The following is a 21254-nucleotide window of genomic DNA, read 5'->3' on the forward strand; positions in this document are numbered from 1 at the left end:
ATTCCATTCATTAATGTAGTCTGAGAGGGACAGGTCTGCTCAGATGATTCTTAAACAGCAGCAAACTAATATGAGCAGATTTTTTTGTGAGAATGGAGATTGATCCATAAACATAAATCATGTGTCATAATTAACAACTGAGGACTGTGTGCAGACTGGTCAATGTGTCTGATCACATTCAGCAGACTGATCACATTTAATGGACATGAACAGAAGGCTGCTGGAAAACTGTCACTTGATTGCAGCTCTTCTGCTGCCGCCTGGTCTCTCCTCCTGTCTGGCCGAGGCGCAGTTCCTCTGGAATGAGCCTACTTACTGTGTGAGTTAATTACTTGGGTAGTCAAGCGTTGAGAAACAAGGCCAACCAATCAGAGACAGAGTATTGTGGGTTTTATGAGAACAGAGTCTATCTTCTTGAGCAGTATGATTGCGCCCACTGCTGTTCAAAAAGAACAATACAATGACAAGGAGAGAGAGTAGAATGCATTCATACTGATTTCACTTGAAAGATCCATGAGCGTCCCACTATAGTATCGGAGCATTTTTTTTTTTTTTTTTGTGTACATGAAATTACTTAGACTTAGTAACTAACAAGAGTTAGGCCTTAGCAGCAAAACTCTGGAGACCATAAAAGCATGATGGCAGAGGGTCGAAGTAAGGTGATTACTCAACCGAGAGAGATAAAACAAATCCCTCGTTCTGAAAATAGAGTCAAAAACAGCCCAAAAGTCTGGGCCTCAAGGTCATCATTAAACCAGTGCTCATACTCAGGCCTACCATAATGCCATGCATAATCACATGCAGCTGCTCAGTAAATCCCTGGTCAAATCTGGGTGTTCCCACAAAGGGCTGGGCAGCATTTCGAAGAATCAAACATTCATATACCAAAATAAATCAACAAACAAAGAACAACAGCAGATTACATTGGGATGTCTGTCCTCCATTTTCATATAACATGACATGTGGAACTGAGTTAAAGGTTTACATGTAGCTCCTTTGTTTGTATATTGGGCTGTCCAAGGCTTATCTGCATTACAAATCAAAGAGGAGCTGTTTTGCAGCATAAACTGGGCATGCTGAGTAGTGTACAGTGCTATTGAGAAACCTATGTTCTGATCTGTTCCTTGATAACCTGAACTGAGAGAGTGCTGTCCTTACCTGTCTGTCTAGAGCTTTGTGTTGGAGCTGGTGTCAGGTCTTGGTCATTGTTGCTACTGCTCCTGACTAAATAATGATTTGTGCCAGGAGGCGGGAGTCGGGGAGGCCTCAGACAGGGAGCCCTATGTCTTCTCTTATTACATGTCATGTTCTGAACTCCCTGGAGGAGAAGCAGGTATTTATTAGCTAATGAAAACACATTCACACCTCTGGTTAAAGAGGTGCACCACATACAGCACAGTATGTGCTGAGTATTATCAGCATGAATAAGAGGACTGACCAAAGATGGAACAATTCACTGCCTCTATAATTAGACCACCTTTATCATAGTATATGATGCTTGTGGTCTTATCCCAAGAGTTAAAAGCAGTCACCTTCACACTGTTATGTAGTTTTAATAAACCAAACCTTGCTACTCTTAATAACTGGTCGAAAAACACTGGTCATTTAGTTTATAGCCAGTTAGGCCAATAAGGTTTTACCTAGGTCTCTACAGGGGGAGGAAACTCTCTGCTACACACAAAGTCATTTGCCTTTGCAGCAGCAGCAGCAGCAGCAAAAGTGGTTGTATGGAAAAGTGGTTACTTACCATGAAGAGCACTGATCACTAAGAAGAAAGAAAAGGGCACCGCGTACAGAAACTGAGCCCGCATCAACAGAAAACCCAGGGCATTTCATGTAATCTATTCCTCTGCACAAAAGCGAGGAATAAGGTTTAAATAAAATGTTTAAAAAAATGTACAGCTTACAAATTATTTTGGGATCCATTAAAATCCCTATTAGAAAATCATAATAGTAGTTTAAAATATTTGTAAAGACTAGCATCATTCCATAGTAAATTATTAATCAAACAGTTAATTGCATAAATGAACAAAAGGACCATCAAAACTTACTTAAAACAATCAGTTGTTCGACCAATTTGAAAATCATAAAACTAACTATACTATATCAATAACATAGTGACTAAGCAACAAAAACAACAATAGTAATAATAAAAATAATTAACTTTATTAGTATAACACTCTTATAACTGTTTTAAAGTAAAGTAGAAGAAACAAAAGATAAAAATAAACGACCCAAAGTGACAGGTTAAATCAGAAAAATATGATATTGATAGTGATATTATGAGTAAGTCTCTATGATGATGTCCTCCAGGACCATGGAGACATGTAGCAAATTGCTCTCTCCAATTGTCTTCCCCAGTTTGTATTTCATTAAATGTGTATTTGTTGTGACATAAACAAAGCATTTAAATCATGTCGCCTTTGATGAACAGAAGTTCGACCTGTAAGGTCAGTGTTATCTTCACTTGGTCTTTAGCGGGGGCCTGGAATCTCTCACTTCCATTTGGCACCCTGACGCCAGCTGTCAGTAACAGGGCTGGGGAAGTTATCAGAATGGAAATATCTCAGCACTTGTCAGCAGCTGTTGACCCTCATTTTATCTCTTGACCTGTGAAGGAGTTGTGATTACTGGTGCTATTGACTAGCTTGACATTATAGTCACTTTTCATATATTTAATCCATGCTATATAAGTTAGCATAGTTTTATTAGTCAAGAATTATAAGTGTTGTAAAATAGTGGGTGAGGTCAATAACATCTTAATATGTGTTTTGGGGTATAAATCAGTACAGTTGATGAGCAGTAGATGGTGGGAGTTTATTTCCTTTTGTGGAAACACATTTTTAACACATCTGTTGATAGAACACATTTCAGTGAGATTAGAAATATGAGTAGAACTTAAGCAGCTCAGTAAACTCAGACTCCACATAAGAGTGGCATTTTAAATGAAACATGAAAATGTGATGGGCTGTGGAAGATACCTGTCACTAGTATATTAACATGAGACAGAGCCCAGTGTAAGGCCATTCCTCTGCTCCAACTGATCCTAGATCCAGGCAAAGGCAGGATCCCGAAAGCCTCTATGGCTGCTCTCTGCAGTCATCACTGGGTTCTCAGCAGGAATTTCACACAGTTATCTTTGTCCTCAAAGGCACAATGCCATATCTACAGGACTGTAACTGAAGGGACAGCTCCTGCTGGCTGCAGTCTGGTAATGGGAGAAGGCTTCTGGAGTGACCTTGGCATCACATAGGTGCATGTCATGATGGCATAGCCCTCTATTATGTGTCATCATTACTGCCTTTTAGTAAATCTCAAGCATGTCACCTGTGGCAGATCTCTGTCTGTGCCTCTTGTGTGCCTCACACTTGTCGCCTGGTTAATCACACAGACTAATGTTCTTTATTTAGACCAACCCACTCAGAATCTGACGGCTGTTTATGTTACTGCAAAGTCCATTCTATGATCACTAAACACAATATGTTACCAATGAATCACTGCAACTCCACTTAAGCCCTCTGGGTAATTGAAACTCATACATGACATGCTTCTCTAAAATATCTCCCCAGATATTTTCTGCATCTTCCTTTGTGTTTAGAAAACAATACCAGTGGTTGGCATCTACACAATCCTCTGTGTCATGTTAAGAATGTGAAGGAACCTTTTGATTTTTTTTTTGTTTTATTTTGTTTGCTGCTGTTTAGAAATGCATTGATAATGGTTTCTATTCCTCTCACGATCTCCAACACATTTATTGTTTAATGTTAAGCAAAAATGCACTCAGAATAACTCAGAATAATTAAAGGCTTGCAAGTTGGAGTGGACAGACCAGCTGTCTGCTATTGCTGCTCCGCTACTTAATGTGTCTCCATCACCTAACAGTCCAGGGACACTGCAGCTGCAGTTTTTATACATAGGCAGGTCATAGTCAGCTTCTTTTGTTTTGCAATAGAAGGAAAGCAAAAGTACCTCAAGTAAAAAGTAAAAACAAATTGTGTAAGAATTATAAATGCTGTACACCTCACATTTATTGTTAAAGGATATTGTTCAAGTAATCTTTTTCTTTGTTTGATTTGTGATAAATATCATGGACCATTTATCTTGATGATATCATACCCTGACTTTTTGGTATCATTAGATCCCATATACAGTGCCTATGAAAAGCATTCACACCCTTCAATGTTTTCCTCTTTTACTGCTTTTATAAATGGAATCGTGGTCAATATAGTTGGAGTTTTTTTAAAACAATTACAAAAAACCCCTTGAATGTCAGAGTGAAAACAGATTTCTACAAAGTAACGTCAATTAATTTAAAATATGTAATGTAAAATAAATTATTGCATAAATATGCAACCCCTCTAAAGTGACTGACTTAATTCAACAGAGGTGGAAGACAAAGGATAACTCTAAGCACCTCTGTGAAAAGGTTATAGAAAAGTCAGGAGATAGATACAAAACCATCTCTAAGTCACTGAACATCCCCTGAGTTAGGTTAAGTCCATCATTAAGAAATGGAAAGAATATGGCAGATGTGTAAATCTGCCTAGAGAAGGACATCCTCACATGCTGAGTGACTGTGCAAAATGATGACTAATAAGGAAGGCCACCAAGACAACTATGACTACTCTGAAGGAGCTTCAGCTTCGGCAGCTGAGATGGAAGAGACTCTGCCTGTATACAACAACTGTTAAAAGCTTTATGGGAGAGTGGCAAAGAGAAAGCCACCGTTGAAGAAAGGTCATCAAATCTCAAACTAGAGTTCACCCAGAAGCATGAGGGAGACTCCCAGGTCAACTGGAAGAAGGTTCTTTGGTCAGATGACACCAAAACCAAGGTTTTTCGGCTATCAGACTAGAAGTTTTATTTGGTGGACACCAAACATTGCACACTACAAACACACATCCCCATCATGAAGCATGGTGGCGGCAGCATCATGCTGTTGGGATGCTTCTTAGCAGCAAGCCCTAGAAGGCTTGCAAAGGTAGAGGGTAACATGAATGAAGCTGCTGAAGGACAAGTTGATTCACTCTGCAAGAAAACTATGACTTTCGAGAGATTTATTTGCAAGCAAGACAATGACCTGAAGCTTACAGCCAAAGCTACACACAAATGGTTTAAAGACAACAAGGTGAATGTTCTGGAGTGGCTGAGTCAAAGCCCAGACCTCAGTCCAATAGAGGAGTTGTGACCGGACTTGAAAAGGGATGTTATGCCTGATCCATGTGCAACCGGACAGAGTTTGAGCAGTTTTGCAAAGAAGAATGGAGTAAAATTGTCCAGATGTGCAAGCCTGCTGGGATTGCAGCCAAAGGTGGATTCACTTAATAGTGACTGACTGGGGGTGAATACTTATGCAATCACTTATTTTATGTTACATTATATATTTCTAACTAATTGGCCTAATTTTGAGAAATCTGTTTTCCCTTTTACATTAAAGAGTTTTTTGTGTAAATTCTTGTCGAAGGAACTGCCTGAAGAGCTCAGAGACAGGACTGTGTCGAGGCACAGATCTGAGCAAGGCTACAAAAAATGTCTGCCTGCACTGAAAGTTCCCAAGAGCACAGTGGTCTTCATGCTTTAATGGAAGAAGTTTGGAACAACCAGGACTCTTCCTAGAGCTGGCTGCCTGGCCAAACTGAGCAATTCGGGTTGAAGGGCCTTGGTAGGAGAGGTGACCAAGGACCTGATAGTTACTCTGGCTGAGCTCCAGAGATCCTGTGTGGAGATGGGAGAAACCTCCAGAAGGACAATCATCACTGAAACACCGATCTGAGCTTTATGGCAGAGTGGCCTGATGGAAGCCTCTCCTCAGTGCAAGTTTGCAAAAAGCACCTAAAGGACATTCAGACTGCGAGAAACAGGACTCTCTGGTCTGATGAAGCTAAGATTGAATCGTTTGGCCTCAGTTCTAAGCGTCATGTTTGGAGGACACCAGGCACTGCTCATCACATTCCCAATACCATCCATACAGTGAAGCACGGTGGTGGGAGCATCATGCTTTGGAGGTGTTTTTCGGCGACTGGTCAAGGTGGAGGGAAAGCTGAACGGAGCAAAGTACAGAGATATCCTTAATGAAAACCTGGAAAAACCAGAGCGCTCAGGACCTCAGACTGGGCTGAGGGTTCACCTTCCGAAAGGACCCCAAGCACACAGCCAAGACAACATAGGAGGGACTCTGTGAATGTATGTGTATACTGTATATACTCTCTGTGTATATAGACACACACACACACACACACACACACACACACACACACGCACACACACACACACACGCACACACATATACATGTGTGTGTATATATATATGTGTGTGCGTATATACATATAAGTACACATTGTAATTTATTTATTTAATCAATGATTGTCAAACAAAAAAACTATTGAATTAAGTTTTGACATTCTGAAATTGAGCATATAACTATATTTTCTTCTATTTAATTGATAAACAATTGCTATCACATTCTTAATCTGTATAATTATTGTCCCTGTAACAGAAAGACACTAACTGTAAAGGATGATGAGAAAGGAATTCCTCCCTGTGTCTATTTAAAGACTGAGTTGTGGTCCCCTGGCTGCTTGAGGATACCTATGATTAATCACCACACTGCATGGAGCTCCTAATATGGCCTCGTCAGGAGACGCCATCACTGATAAGACTCTGACCCGCTGATTTCTATATTGCTCTCCACCACTCATTAAAGCCCTCCCTTCATGTAACCCCAACCCAACTCAGACACAATAACATTCCAGGACCCTGAACCCTCGTCCATATTTGGCAGAGAGGCTTTGTTTAAAAAGAGAACTCATGGTGAAACCCCCAACAGGTCACCATTCTGTCTCAAGGTAAGGTACAGGGACAAGAGCTTGTAGATCAACAAGTGAACTTAGATATTACAGCATTACCTGTGTTGCTGTGAGATGCAGACTTGTCTCATCCGTTCTTTCTTTCCTCAGGACCATTACACCTCAGGCTCCTCAGCAGGGATTGTTAAGGTAAGTGCACCTGAAAAATGAAAATGTGTTTGATTTAAAAACATATTAGGGCAAGGGAAAGGAAATACAATATATTACCAATGTAATGAATTAATTTTAACTGACTCTACACTGGCATATACATTCTTTATCCTGCAATTACCTTAAGATGAATGGGCAACATAAGTGAATTTCAATTGAGATTCCTTTGTCTGTAGAGACTGTGAAAAATGGGTGACGCTGCCATGGCAGAGTTCGGGGCAGCAGCCCCGTACCTGAGAAAGTCGGACAGAGAGCGTCTGGAAGCCCAGACCCGTCCCTTTGACATGAAGAAGGAGTGCTTTGTTCCTGACTCTGACGAGGAGTATGTGAAGGCTTCCATTGTCAGCCGTGAGGGGGACAAAGTCACTGCTGAGACTGCGAAAGGGAAGGTCAGTGAGCTGGCAGGCACAGCTGCCCTGGATGCCACTGGTTTTCTAACTAAGACACAGTGGTAATGCAAGGGATTATTCAGGTCCATTTGTCCTTTAGTCATATGTGGCAGAGAAGCAAAAAAATCTCAGAAGCACAACAAGCTTGTTTTTCTTCTCACAGTGCATTCATATAAATAGCTAAAATTCTGAATGATTAATAATTGTAAAATTTGCATATTAATTCCGACTATTTCCATTTTCAGACTGTCACAGTGAAGGAGTGTGATGTACATCCTCAGAACCCGCCAAAGTTTGATAAAATTGAAGACATGGCGATGTTCACCTTCCTCCATGAGCCTGCTGTGCTGTTTAACCTCAAAGAGCGTTATGCAGCATGGATGATCTATGTGAGTTGGAAGCTTTAAAAAAAACATGATGAGGCAATTAAAAAATATATAACCTTAATCTATAAACTGCATACTACATTCATATATCAGAGGCTAATACAATCGTACCTTGAACAGTTAATCTTTCTCATTATCATAGACCTACTCTGGGCTGTTCTGTGTGACTGTCAACCCCTACAAGTGGCTGCCAGTCTACAACCAGGAAGTGGTTGTTGCCTATAGAGGAAAGAAGAGGAGTGAAGCTCCACCTCATATCTTCTCCATCTCTGACAATGCCTACCAGTACATGCTAACTGGTAATTTACCTTCAATTATCATATAATCATGGAAATGCTAAGCAGAATTTTGCTAAAGAATCCTCCAATTTCTACTTTCTTCTCTCTCCCAGATAGAGAAAATCAGTCAATTCTCATCACGTAAGTTATGTTCATTTGACTCTTTTATACTTCGACTTGGAATTATTTCATTGTGTGAGAACATCAGAATGTGGCATCCTACAGGCTTTGATGAAAGATGTTGTTTTTGCTAATATGGTATGTTAATGTAACATTTGACTAAAACACTTGAACATGAACAATAACTTTGATCATGGCTTTAATGACAAAAAAAAAAAACCCTTAATAAATAAAAAACAGTTAGTATACATTCTTTTGGGCAGTTTTAACACTATGTGATTATGTTACAAGCAGGAAACTTATGCCATCACTACTGTATTAATTTGCAACTGTTTTTGTGGTTTCATCAGGCCAAACACAGAACGAGCGTTAAAAAAAGGCTAAATATTATGGTGAATAGGATAAAAACAGTCTTTGTGGTGGCTATGTAACTTATTTGCTGTTGATTGATCAAATGTCTGAAAAGGTGTGTTATATGATGAACTGCAAGTTGCCCATTTGTCTATTTATCAATTAAATACTATAATGTTTTTTGACTTCAGTGGAGAATCTGGTGCTGGTAAAACTGTCAACACCAAGAGAGTCATCCAGTACTTTGCCAGTATTGCAGCCGCTGGAGGAAAGAAGGATGTAGGCTCTGAGAAAAAGGTTAGAATGCATATAAAATAACTAAATAGACACTTTAATGGCACGATTCTTTAATGCTTATAAGTTTTCATGAATGTTGCACTCCTGTGTATTTTAGGGTACTCTGGAAGATCAAATCATCCAGGCTAACCCTGCTTTGGAGGCCTTTGGTAATGCCAAGACTATCAGGAATGACAACTCCTCTAGATTTGTGAGTATGTCTGCAATGAAATAGCCCTTTGTGCCATTTCTATTCTAATTTTTTGTTGTCATACATTTTAGGGCAAATTCATCCGAATTCACTTTGCAGCCAGTGGAAAACTGGCTTCAGCTGATATCGAGACATGTAAGCAGTCTTTTCTCTAAACTTTTCATCTTCGTGATGATCACCCTCCCACTTACATGATGCAAATGTCTTTACAGATCTGCTGGAAAAGTCCCGTGTCACCTATCAGCTTAAGGCCGAGAGAGATTATCACATCTTCTATCAGATCCTTTCTCAGAAGAAACCTGAGCTGCTTGGTAAATGAAATGAACTGATCTTTGGACCACTAACAACGAGCAGTTGTAATGTTGCTGAATCACTATCAAAAAATCGTTATCAAAAACATTGTTTTGCTTTCCAGAGATGTTGCTTATCACCAACAACCCCTATGACTACGCCTTCATCTCCCAAGGAGAGACGACAGTAGCCTCCATCAATGATGCTGAAGAGCTGATGGCCACTGATGTTAGTAGAGATGCAGAATCATGTATTCATATAATTATTTCAACAGCCACTCACATGACAACTTAAAGTAAAATTTGTGTGGCAAATTAAAATCTGTCTAATTTAAAGATTCTTGAGAGAGACATTTTACAGTTTGCTGAAAAATAGGTGTTAATTAATGCAGTTGTTGAAATAGCCAGATCTATTGCTACTGTTCTAGCATTATGAAATACAATGACATTGATGTCACTTGTAACCCTGTATTGCTGTGTCACTAGATGAGAGTGAAAACTATTTGCTTGGTCTGGATTAAAGGTCTGATGTCAGATTGTCATTTATGGTTTGATGTGGAATTCTGGTGGCTCAGAGAGCACATACTATCTTATCTCTTGGATCTCTCCTGTCACTCTGTTCTGTAGCCTGATATGATACAAAACATAATATAATACCCCTCTTCTCTTTCAGGATGCCTTTGATGTTCTTGGCTTCACTCAAGAGGAGAAGAACGGCATTTACAAGCTGACTGGTGCCATCATGCATCATGGTAACATGAAGTTTAAGCAGAAGCAGCGAGAGGAGCAAGCAGAGGCTGATGGCACTGAAGGTGAGAGAAACTCTCTGAATCCCTGGAATATGATAAATTGGATATCAAACATCAGGATGAAAGACATTTACCATGCTATTGAGCTTTTGTGAGAGATTTCACATCTACATGTATATTCTCAGTTGCTGACAAAGTCGCATACCTGATGGGGCTGAACTCTGCTGACCTCATCAAAGGTCTCTGTCACCCAAGAGTCAAAGTAGGAAATGAATGGGTCACCAAGGGACAAAATGTCCAGCAGGTAAGAATAGAACCTGAGAGTTGAATTCATTGCAGGGTGTCAAAGTTGATGAAGTGGCACAACAAGTGCTACTTACTATAACTTTTACATTTTAAAAAAAATATTTTTCATTAGGTGTACTATGCTATTGGTGCACTGTCTAAGTCGGTGTATGAGAAGATGTTTCTGTGGATGGTGGTGAGAATCAACCAATCCCTGGACACCAAGCAGCCCCGCCAGTACTTCATTGGTGTGCTGGATATTGCTGGATTTGAAATCTTTGATGTGAGTTTCTTATACTTACGTTTATATAATCTATACATTCTACAGGCAAAGATACGTATTAAGCTCCAATTTTTCAATATGCAGGTAACAAAGTTATGACTTTGAAATGACTTCAACTTATGTTAATTTACATTACAGTTCAACACCTTTGAGCAGCTTTGCATCAACTTCACCAATGAAAAACTGCAACAGTTTTTCAACCACCACATGTTTGTGCTGGAGCAGGAAGAGTACAAGAAAGAGGGCATTGAATGGACGTTCATTGACTTTGGTATGGACTTGCAGGCCTGTATTGACCTGATTGAAAAGGTGAGAGACTATGTCATGTTTAGCCATACATAAAGATTGATTTAAAATGGTATGATTCTTGTTTTCTTACTTTTGTTTTTCATTTATAATACTTTGGCCTTCAGCCCATGGGTATCATGTCCATCCTTGAAGAGGAGTGCATGTTCCCCAAAGCCTCTGATGCCACCTTCAAAGCTAAGCTCTATGACAACCACCTGGGGAAATCAAACAACTTCCAGAAGCCCAGAGTTGTGAAAGGGAAACCAGAGGCCCATTTTGCCCTGATGCACTATGCTGGAACTGTTGACTACAATATCAACAACTGGCTGGTGAAGAACAAGGATCCTCTGAATGAGACCGTTGTAGGACTATACCAGAAGTCTAATCTTAAACTATTATCTTTCCTCTTTTTAAATTATGCTGGATCAGAATCAGGTAAGAATAAACTGAATGTACTACATTAACCTCCACTGAGAATGTCAATATTTTTGAAAGTTTGCCCTAGAATGATGACACTGAGATATTTCTTCCTGTGTCTGTTAATGGAATCTAACACATTTTGCACTGGTTCATTAGCTGATGGTGGAAAGGGCAAAGGAGGAGGAAGCAAGAAGAAGGGTTCTTCCTTCCAAACTGTGTCTGCTTTACACAGGGTTAGTAAAAACACCCAACTATGTGTGAATCGCTATCTCATAGGGAAACTACAGATTGTGACATAGACTTAATTTTCCATTGACATGCACCAAAATAATCACCTTAACTGGGTGTTAAACACAGAATTGTAATAACCTCCACCCACAGGAGAACCTGAACAAGCTGATGACCAACTTGAGGTCTACTCATCCTCACTTTGTGCGCTGCATCATCCCCAATGAGACCAAGACTCCTGGGGCCATGGAGAATCCTCTGGTGATGCACCAGCTGCGCTGTAACGGTGTGCTGGAAGGCATCAGGATCTGCAGGAAGGGCTTCCCCAACAGGATCCTCTATGGAGATTTCAAACAGAGGTACTGTCTCATAAAGATATTTTTAGCCACATACTTAATAAATACAAATTAAAAGTAAATGCTGTTCTCTAAGATATTGTTTCTTTTTTTCCCCCCAGATATCGAATCCTAAATCCAGCTGCCATCCCCGAAGGCACATTCATTGACAGTAAGAAAGGAGCTGAGAAACTTCTTGGCTCTCTGGATATTGACCACAATCAGTACAAGTTTGGACACACAAAGGTGAGTAATACAAGAGAAGCACATGGATTATGAATTTCAAATCTATATCCAGTATAACATGGTGAAACAATAGCACAAATAAAAGAATCATGAAATGAGTAAAGGCACTGACTTAAGAACAATGCCAGGTATATGGCAGTATTTATCTTAGGTTTGTGAACAATAGCTAATATCAACCATTATATAAAGTGACTTCTAATCTAGATCCAAAAATCCAGTAGCAACAATTGCACTGAACAAGGGTACTTTCTAGTCCAGAGGAATTAAACTTTGAACAGATTTATCATTCCTTTCATTTAGATTGAAGCCAATGCCTGCATTTAACAGTCTTTTCCATCCATCTGACATTTAATAATGATGATGAGATGTTACTGTGATAATGGGTTACAGGTATATGTCTTGAATTAATGGTACTTTAACAGGTCTAAAATATGGCGGAGTAGGCAGAAATTTCCATAATCAGATGTTTATAGGTGTTTTTACATCCACTAATGCATAATTGTGGGAATAGAAATTAAGCATGTGCCCATTTGCCTGTTTCCATAATGACTGAGAGAGAGTTTCATGCATCTGGTACTTGGTGGATATTTACATGCCATTCCATACTCTTAAAGGTGTTCTTTAAAGCTGGTCTTCTTGGACAACTGGAGGAGATGCGGGATGACCGTTTGTCACTCATCATTACTGGAATCCAAGCCAGAGCAAGAGGTCTGCTGGCAAGAGTGGAATTCCAGAAGATTGTGGAAAGAAGGTCAATTTAATCTAAAATCAAATAATACTAAGTAAATAATAATAATTGTTCAAAATGGTGTCGTGTTAAGTGTTAGTAATAACTTTGGTTAATCTCTGACAGAGATGCATTGTTGGTGATCCAGTGGAACATCCGTGCCTTCATGGGGGTCAAGAATTGGCCCTGGATGAAGCTGTTCTTCAAGATAAAACCTCTGTTGAGATCTGCTGAGGCAGAAAAGGAGATGGCCAACATGAAGGAAGAATTCCTGAAGCTGAAAGAGGCTTATGCAAAATCTGAAGCTCGTAGAAAGGAGCTAGAGGAGAAAATGGTCAGTCTTCTTCAAGAGAAGAATGACCTCCAGCTCCATGTCCAGGCTGTGAGTACAACAACAGCAATCTCAATTTTTTTTATGTAATTATTTTACCATACAGTGTATCACATAGACATTAATCATGTAAATTGCAATAGACCATACCTTCTCACATTAATGACTATTTTCCTTTAGGAGCAAGATAATCTTGCAGATGCAGAGGAAAGATGTGAAGGGCTGATCAAACACAAAATTCAGATGGAGGCAAAAGCCAAAGAGCTGACAGAACGACTGGAGGATGAGGAGGAGATGAACGCTGAACTCACTGCTAAGAAGAGGAAGCTGGAGGATGAGTGTTCTGAGCTGAAGAAAGACATAGATGACTTAGAGCTGACTCTGGCTAAAGTGGAGAAAGAGAAGCATGCCACTGAGAACAAGGTACGACAACAACTTAGCTATTTATATATTGCATGTTTCTAACCTTTACACTTAGATCATTTGTAACATTTATTACTCATTTCACAGGTAAAGAACATGACTGAGGAGATGGCCGCTCTTGATGAAATCATTGCCAAGTTGACCAAGGAAAAGAAGGCCTTACAAGAAGCTCATCAGCAAACACTGGATGATCTGCAGAGTGAAGAAGACAAAGTCAACACTCTGACCAAGGCCAAGGCAAAGCTGGAGCAGCAAGTGGATGATGTAAGAATTTTGCTACTTGTTATCTTCACCCCAGTGTAATAAACCCAGTAAGATCACATGTTTCTTGCATATTGGGAAAATAATTTGTGACTTTATGTAATGCTATTGCCCAGCTTGAAGGTTCATTGGAACAAGAGAAGAAAGTGCGGATGGATCTTGAGAGAGCAAAGAGGAAGCTGGAGGGAGACCTGAAATTAACTCAGGAGAGTGTAATGGACCTGGAGAATGACAAGCAGCAACTTGAAGAGCATCTGAAAAAGTAAAAACGTTATTCTACTAAATATCAAATATGTCTAATACATGACACAGCTGTACAGATACAGGACAAACAGATGACCAGTTATTCTAATTCCAACTGCTGTTTTCATCGCAGGAAAGATTTTGAACTCAGTCAGCTCAACAGCAAAATAGAGGACGAGCAGGCCATAACTATTCAGCTTCAAAAGAAACTGAAAGAACTCCAGGTAATTGCCATTTATGCTTAATATTGTTTAAAGAATTGGAAAAAAAAAAACAATAAAACAAAACAAAAACTCTTGTAAGTGGCAACTAAATAATTCTGCCTTTAAAGGCCCGTATTGAGGAGCTTGAAGAAGAGCTGGAAGCAGAGCGAGCTGCCCGAGCCAAGGTGGAGAAGCAGAGAGCAGACTTAGCCAGAGAGCTGGAGGAGATCAGTGAGAGGCTGGAGGAGGCTGGTGGAGCAACATCTGCTCAGATCGAGATGAACAAGAAGAGGGAGGCTGAGTTCCAGAAACTGCGCAGAGACCTTGAAGAGGCCACTCTGCAGCACGAAGCCACCGCTGCAACACTCAGGAAGAAACAAGCTGACAGTGTTGCTGACCTGGGAGAGCAGATTGACAACCTGCAGAGAGTTAAACAGAAGCTGGAGAAGGAGAAGAGTGAGCTCAGACTGGAGCTGGATGATGTCGTCTCCAATATGGAACATATTGTGAAGACAAAGGTTGGCTAAACAGACACACTATTTCTTTCTAAGTAGTTAGTGTTACACCGACGTTGGTATTTTAGGTAAAATGGGTGTAATTGCATATCTTTTATTTTAAATCTAGACAAATATAGAGAAGACATGCAGGACTGTGGAAGATCAGATGAATGAATACAAGACCAAATTTGAAGAGGCTCAACGCTGCATCAATGACTATAATATGCAAAAAGCAAAACTCCAAACGGAAAATGGTATATTTCTTACTTTAATACAAACTGATATATTCTTATGTGTGTGATAACTGAAAGTTTTAATGTATTACATTAATCCATCTATCTGTCTATCTGTCTATCTATCTATCTATCTATACATAAATATATAAATATATGTACATACACACACACATTTTGGAAATAGTAACTCCTTTGTGACACCTTATACCAGGTGAGCTGTCAAGGCAGCTGGAGGAGAAGGATTCTCTGGTTTCTCAGCTGACAAGAGGAAAAATGTCATACACTCAACAAATTGAAGACCTAAAGCGACAACTGGAAGAGGAGACCAAGGTGAAATTAATTTAAGTAACAGCACTGGATGGTAAATTTGTAACAGATGTACTGTTTATCTCAGTGTAACTTATTCATATAATTTCTTTTTGACAGGCCAAGAATGCATTAGCTCATGCAGTGCAGTCTGCTCGTCATGACTGTGACCTGCTCAGAGAGCAGTATGAGGAGGAGCAGGAGGCCAAGGCTGATCTGCAGCGCAGCATGTCCAAGGCCAACTCTGAGGTGGCTCAGTGGAGAACTAAGTACGAGACTGATGCCATCCAGAGAACCGAGGAACTGGAGGAGGCAAAGTAAGACAGTTTGAGGTCCAAATGAATGATTTGCTATGTAAAGAAACATTCTACTTCGTCTAGCAGATCAGCTTTTTGTTTGTGTTATGTTCCTACTAAAATGTAAGACGAACAAAAAGTTTGTCTGTTAGATGATCAAGCAGCCAGTCATATTAGTTGAATTTATAATAATGTATAAAGGATGTACAACTGCAGGAATATTAAATCATTACATGACTGCTTTCTAAAGGAAGAAGCTGGCTCAGCGTCTGCAGGAGGCTGAGGAGGCTGTTGAAGCTGTGAATGCTAAATGTTCCTCTCTGGAAAAGACCAAACACAGGCTGCAGAATGAGATTGAAGATCTCATGGTGGATGTGGAGAGGTCTAATGCTGCTGCTGCTGCTCTGGACAAGAGGCAAAGAAACTTTGACAAGGTGAAGCACTACATTTTAAGTAGTATTTAACTGTAGCCTCTGAACATTTGGACAAGCAAAAACACCAAGATTCATTTTTTAGTCTGACCTCTTACCCTGATATTTTAATAGTTAAGGGTTGCTGGAGGCACCATGAACCTGAAAAAAATCTAACCTTGGTGCCACCCAGTGGTAGCACAAACTAATGTCACTGGCAAAAGATACATGGCACTGGCTTTTACAGGGGACTGTAACTCTCCATTACACAAACTATGTCTATTTAACACCTATTGAGCTGGTTTAGTGTAAACTTTTTTTACTTTCACCACCTTAGAGGACTGTTTTCAATAATGGGAGAAATTCATATAAGGTCAACTCCACCAAGCCTGTAGTACATTTTTCATTTAGCTGGCACATGCACACTTATTTGCTGGCCTTTATTTTCACTGCAGGTCCTGTCTGAGTGGAAGCAGAAGTATGAAGAGTCTCAGTGTGAGCTGGAGAGCTCCCAGAAGGAGGCCAGGGCTCTGAGCACTGAGCTCTTCAAACTGAAGAACTCCTATGAGGAGTCTCTGGATCATCTGGAGACAATGAAGAGAGAGAATAAGAACTTACAGGGTAAGGTGTACTGCCAGTTTCTGCAGACATAATTCACAAATTAAAATGTAAACCATCCTTATCACAGTGCTTGACCCTCCACAGAGGAGATTTCTGACCTCACTGAGCAACTTGGTGAGGGTGGAAAGAGCATCCACGAACTGGAGAAATTACGGAAACAATTGGAACAGGAGAAGAATGAGATCCAATCTGCTCTTGAGGAAGCTGAGGTGCAGGCTTGCTTTAATGAATGTATTTTCTTTTTTAACAAAACTGTCTGCTGTTCTCTATAACTGTACCATCCTGTCCACCAGGCCTCCCTGGAGCATGAAGAGGGTAAGATTTTAAGAGCACAGCTAGAGTTTAATCAAGTTAAAGCTGAAATTGAACGCAAACTGGCTGAGAAAGATGAGGAGATGGAGCAGTGCAAGAGGAACCTGCAGAGGACAATTGACACCCTGCAGAGCTCTCTTGAGGCGGAGTGTCGCAGCAGGAACGAGGCCCTGCGTCTGAAGAAGAAGATGGAGGGAGACCTCAATGAGATGGAGATCCAGCTCAGCCAGGCCAACAGGCAGGCAGCTGAGGCCCAGAAACAACTTAAATCAGTTCATGCGCATCTGAAGGTAAACTGGAAAAAAATAGCTTTCTTAGTAAAATGTTTCTAATTTAAATTCATTATCAATATAAATGTGGTTATTTGTCATCCAATTAAGGATTGCCAAATTCAGCTGGATGAGTCTGTTCGGGCCAACGATGATATGAAGGAAAACATTGCCATTGTTGAGAGACGCAACAACCTGCTTCAGGCTGAACTGGAGGAACTGAGGTCAGCTCTTGAACAAACTGAGAGAGGTCGTAAACTTGCTGAGCAAGAGCTGCTGGATGTCAGTGAGAGGGTGCAGCTACTGCACTCACAGGTGAGACCTAATCATGTATTGCGTCCACCACAGATGACAGACTGTGTTTCTTGGACACTACAAAAAGAACTAAAAAGCATGACTATTTCTATGTATAGTAACAGTTAAATACATAATAATAATAATAATAATAATAATAATAATTCACAATTCTCATGTTTCAAAAATACGTAGAACACTGGCCTGATAAACCAGAAGAAGAAGCTGGAAGCTGATGCTTCCCAGCTTCAGACTGAAGTGGAGGAAGCAGTGCAGGAATGCAGAAATGCTGAGGAAAAGGCCAAGAAGGCCATTACTGATGCTGCCATGATGGCAGAGGAGCTGAAGAAAGAGCAGGACACCAGCGCTCACCTGGAGCGTATGAAGAAGAACATGGAGCAAACCATTAAAGACCTGCAGCACCGCCTGGATGAAGCTGAACAGATCGCAATGAAGGGAGGCAAGAAGCAGGTGCAGAAGCTCGAGGCCAGGGTAAGATACATTTTCCAACATATAGATATCACTTGTGAAAATGGTCATGACCAACATTACTTTTGAATTTTCAAAGATGCACCTCTTGTACTCCAAAACAAGCTGACAACCCTGAAGCATTACTGCCTTATACATGTGTTAAGGGTTATAACAGCCTTCTTGTACATCCAGCAGACACTAAACAACATTATTATCCAATCAAAGTTTTGTTTCAAAATGCCTAACAAAGACAGTATGTTCATCAGTCCTTGGCTTTTTGAACCTGGCTTGGGCTCCACCAAATCCTCAGCAAACAATGATGTTTAATTAATTTGGTAGACGATCCAATTTATACACCAAGTAGTCATCGAATTTGTCTTGATTGCTATAAAACCAAAACAGTGAAAAAAAGATCAGCAGAACTGAGTGGATTGATCATTTTTCTTGAAGTTTGCCCCCTATTACATCTTATTTTTATTTCAACAATGTTACAGTGTATTGAATTTATATTTGGTCTGAGTGAGAGGTTTGAGCTGAGCTCATTATGGATTGGTGAATTTCCAAAAAAATAATCTTGTGATGTTTTCAGGTGAGGGAGCTGGAGAATGAGGTGGAGCTGGAGCAGAAGAAGAGCAGTGAAGCAATAAAAGGAATCCGTAAATATGAGCGACGCATCAAGGAGCTCACATACCAGGTTTTTACCAGTATACAGTATATACAGAAATATATAAGCAGCATAAATATGCAAATTGAGATAATACTTGAGAGTCTCTTTCCTGTTCCTCTGATTTCTTCAGACTGAGGAAGACCGCAAGAATACTGTTCGTCTGCAGGATCTGGTTGACAAGCTCCAGCTGAAAGTTAAAGCCTACAAGAGAGCTGCTGAGGAGGCTGTAAGTGTGGGCTAAAAGTTGTCTCTGGTCTGTTATGGGTGTTCAGCCTTCATTCATAATTTACTTCCCTTTAAATAATGTTAATTGAGGCTTAAAAAAAACAACTTTTTAATCTGTGATAGCTCAAAGCAGCAGTTCATATCACACATTAAAATTACACAGTCATACTTTGTCTATGATATAATACAACCTTTCATTAGTGGATTTGAGTTGTACCCTGGAAACATGTCGAGCTCCCCTTTGAAATGTTTTAGACCTAGCTGGTAAACTACAAACCAAGGTAGAGTTTTTAAAATGATACAAAGAGACTGTGGCTCTAGCTGTTTCTGCACTTACAATCACAGACCATGTGGCCTAAAGAATTTCCTTAGTGGGCTGTCTCCTAATGTAAAGTTGTATAATTTTTTGCCCTGTGTTTATGTTGACTTCTGTAGGAAGAGCAGGCCAATACTCATCTGTCCAAGTTCCGTAAACTGCAGCATGAGCTAGATGAGGCTGAAGAGCGAGCTGACATAGCTGAGTCTCAGGTCAACAAGCTGCGTGCCAAGAGCCGTGATGTGGGCTCAAAGGTAAGAGGCTACTTTAGATTTCAACACACACTCTGACTGTCATACTGCACACTTTTTTTTTTAATTTTTTTTTATAAATCCTCATCATTTTCATATAATTTCAATGTAATTAATTTTAATTTCATTTATTATTTATTTATTATTTTATTTAATGCATAGCCAGTAATTACAGAACTGCTCGTCATTTTATTGGGAATAAATAAAACAGACCAGTTTTTTGCATAGATCATTTTATTCTGATGATTTTAAATGAATCTGGTAAGTTGTAAGAGAGTCATTCAATAGGTTAGTAGATCACTCTATCACTCGGAAGACACACTGATAATTTAAGTAAGCTGATCTCCAAAATGAGAACAACATGCAACACAGGTCCCCTCATTGCTCAGACTCAAACCAAGACTAGTTCATTATGTATGATTAACCTTTGAAAATCCAAAGACGTCAGTAAATGATGTCAACCAGTCCAATTTAGTTCATCTGAATTAAATATTATTCATTGTTCCAATTATAAAGACACAAAACACTTTGTCAGTTTCTTAGATTATCTTATTAGAGCATTTACTTTGTGTTAGTATATGTACCTGCTTGTGGACAATTTGTACTGTATTATTATATTATTAGCCTTGATTAGCCTTATTAGCAGTGACTGGAACAAAATAGTAATAAGAGCTTATGTACTGTACAGTAAATTAATGCTAAAAAATGAAGATTATTCATGTACAATTAATGTCATTATCATTTGCTTGTCCCATCTTGAAGGTGAAAAAAAAGAGTGATTTGTAACAAATGCATCACATGCTTCATCACTGATTTCTCTCTCTTTGTCTTTATCATTCTTCATCACAGAAAGGACTAGAGGAGGAGTGAAACTCACAGACAGCCACCTAAGACCTTTGGGATGACCTGTGCTGTAGTTCTCCTTGTCTTCAAAGTACTGTAACTGTAGAATAAAGCAAAGTGCATTCAAATTAATGTGTAGATACTTATTTTATTTCAGGCAAAAGGGAGACCTGTCGTATAATGTTTAAGTCAATATAGTAAATTCAAAAGCTTTCACTTTATCACCATTGAAATAATATCTGATGAAGTCATGAGAAGGGGGAGCTAAAAACACACATGCATGCACACATGCTCACACACGCTCACACACACACACACACACACACACACACACACACACACACACACACACACACATACACACACACACACACACTTAAGTTAAGTTTAAGTTTATTTATTTATATAGCACTTTTTTTCAAATCAAAGTTTGCAAAGTGCTGTACAGGGTACAGTAAGCATAAAACATAAGTAAAAACATAATCAAAAACAAACATAAAAGTAAGCAAGATAAAGTAAAACAAACATACATGTACAAATATGTGCAAAGAAAAATAAGAGTTCAGTTGTAGGAAATGCAAGACGATAGAGATGGGTTTTAAGAAGTTTTCTGAAGACATTTAGTGATTCAGCTGATCTGATAGAATAGGGTAGACTGTTCCAGAGGGATGGGGCCGTGACAGCAAAGGTGCAGTCACCCTTAGATTTGAGGAGAGACCAGGGTATAGATAGGAGGCCAAGGTCGGAAAATCTGAGTGGTCTAGAGGTGGAGTAAGGGTGTAGAAGTTCAGCAATGTAGGGAGGGGCAAGACCATGAGGGGCCTTATATGTGAGAAGTAGTGTCTTGAAGTCTATTCTGTATTCTGTCACTGGGAGCCAATGAAGGGATGCAAGAATAGG

General features: G+C 39.7%; 1 protein-coding gene across 1 annotated transcript; it reads left to right on the plus strand.

Moving 5' to 3' along the window:
* Positions 1 to 7202: 7202 nt before the first annotated feature.
* Positions 7203 to 20482, plus strand: LOC119011896 (myosin-7). Its single transcript, XM_037085342.1, has 37 exons — positions 7203 to 7406; positions 7652 to 7795; positions 7935 to 8091; positions 8184 to 8211; positions 8733 to 8838; positions 8936 to 9028; positions 9100 to 9163; positions 9241 to 9339; positions 9444 to 9547; positions 9992 to 10130; positions 10253 to 10371; positions 10486 to 10635; positions 10774 to 10944; positions 11049 to 11358; positions 11500 to 11576; positions 11725 to 11930; positions 12029 to 12152; positions 12767 to 12903; positions 13006 to 13261; positions 13391 to 13633; positions 13721 to 13897; positions 14011 to 14156; positions 14271 to 14361; positions 14469 to 14858; positions 14965 to 15091; positions 15285 to 15403; positions 15500 to 15696; positions 15926 to 16109; positions 16541 to 16706; positions 16791 to 16915; positions 17000 to 17308; positions 17399 to 17602; positions 17777 to 18073; positions 18642 to 18746; positions 18850 to 18945; positions 19380 to 19514; positions 20361 to 20482. The coding sequence occupies exons 1-37, from the start codon at positions 7206 to 7208 to the stop codon at positions 20379 to 20381; spliced, it is 5817 nt and encodes a 1938-aa protein (XP_036941237.1). The 5' UTR covers positions 7203 to 7205; the 3' UTR covers positions 20382 to 20482.
* Positions 20483 to 21254: the final 772 nt, after the last annotated feature.

This window comes from Acanthopagrus latus, chromosome 21 (assembly GCF_904848185.1).
Source record: "Acanthopagrus latus isolate v.2019 chromosome 21, fAcaLat1.1, whole genome shotgun sequence".
Taxonomy (NCBI): Eukaryota; Metazoa; Chordata; class Actinopteri; order Spariformes; family Sparidae; genus Acanthopagrus; species Acanthopagrus latus.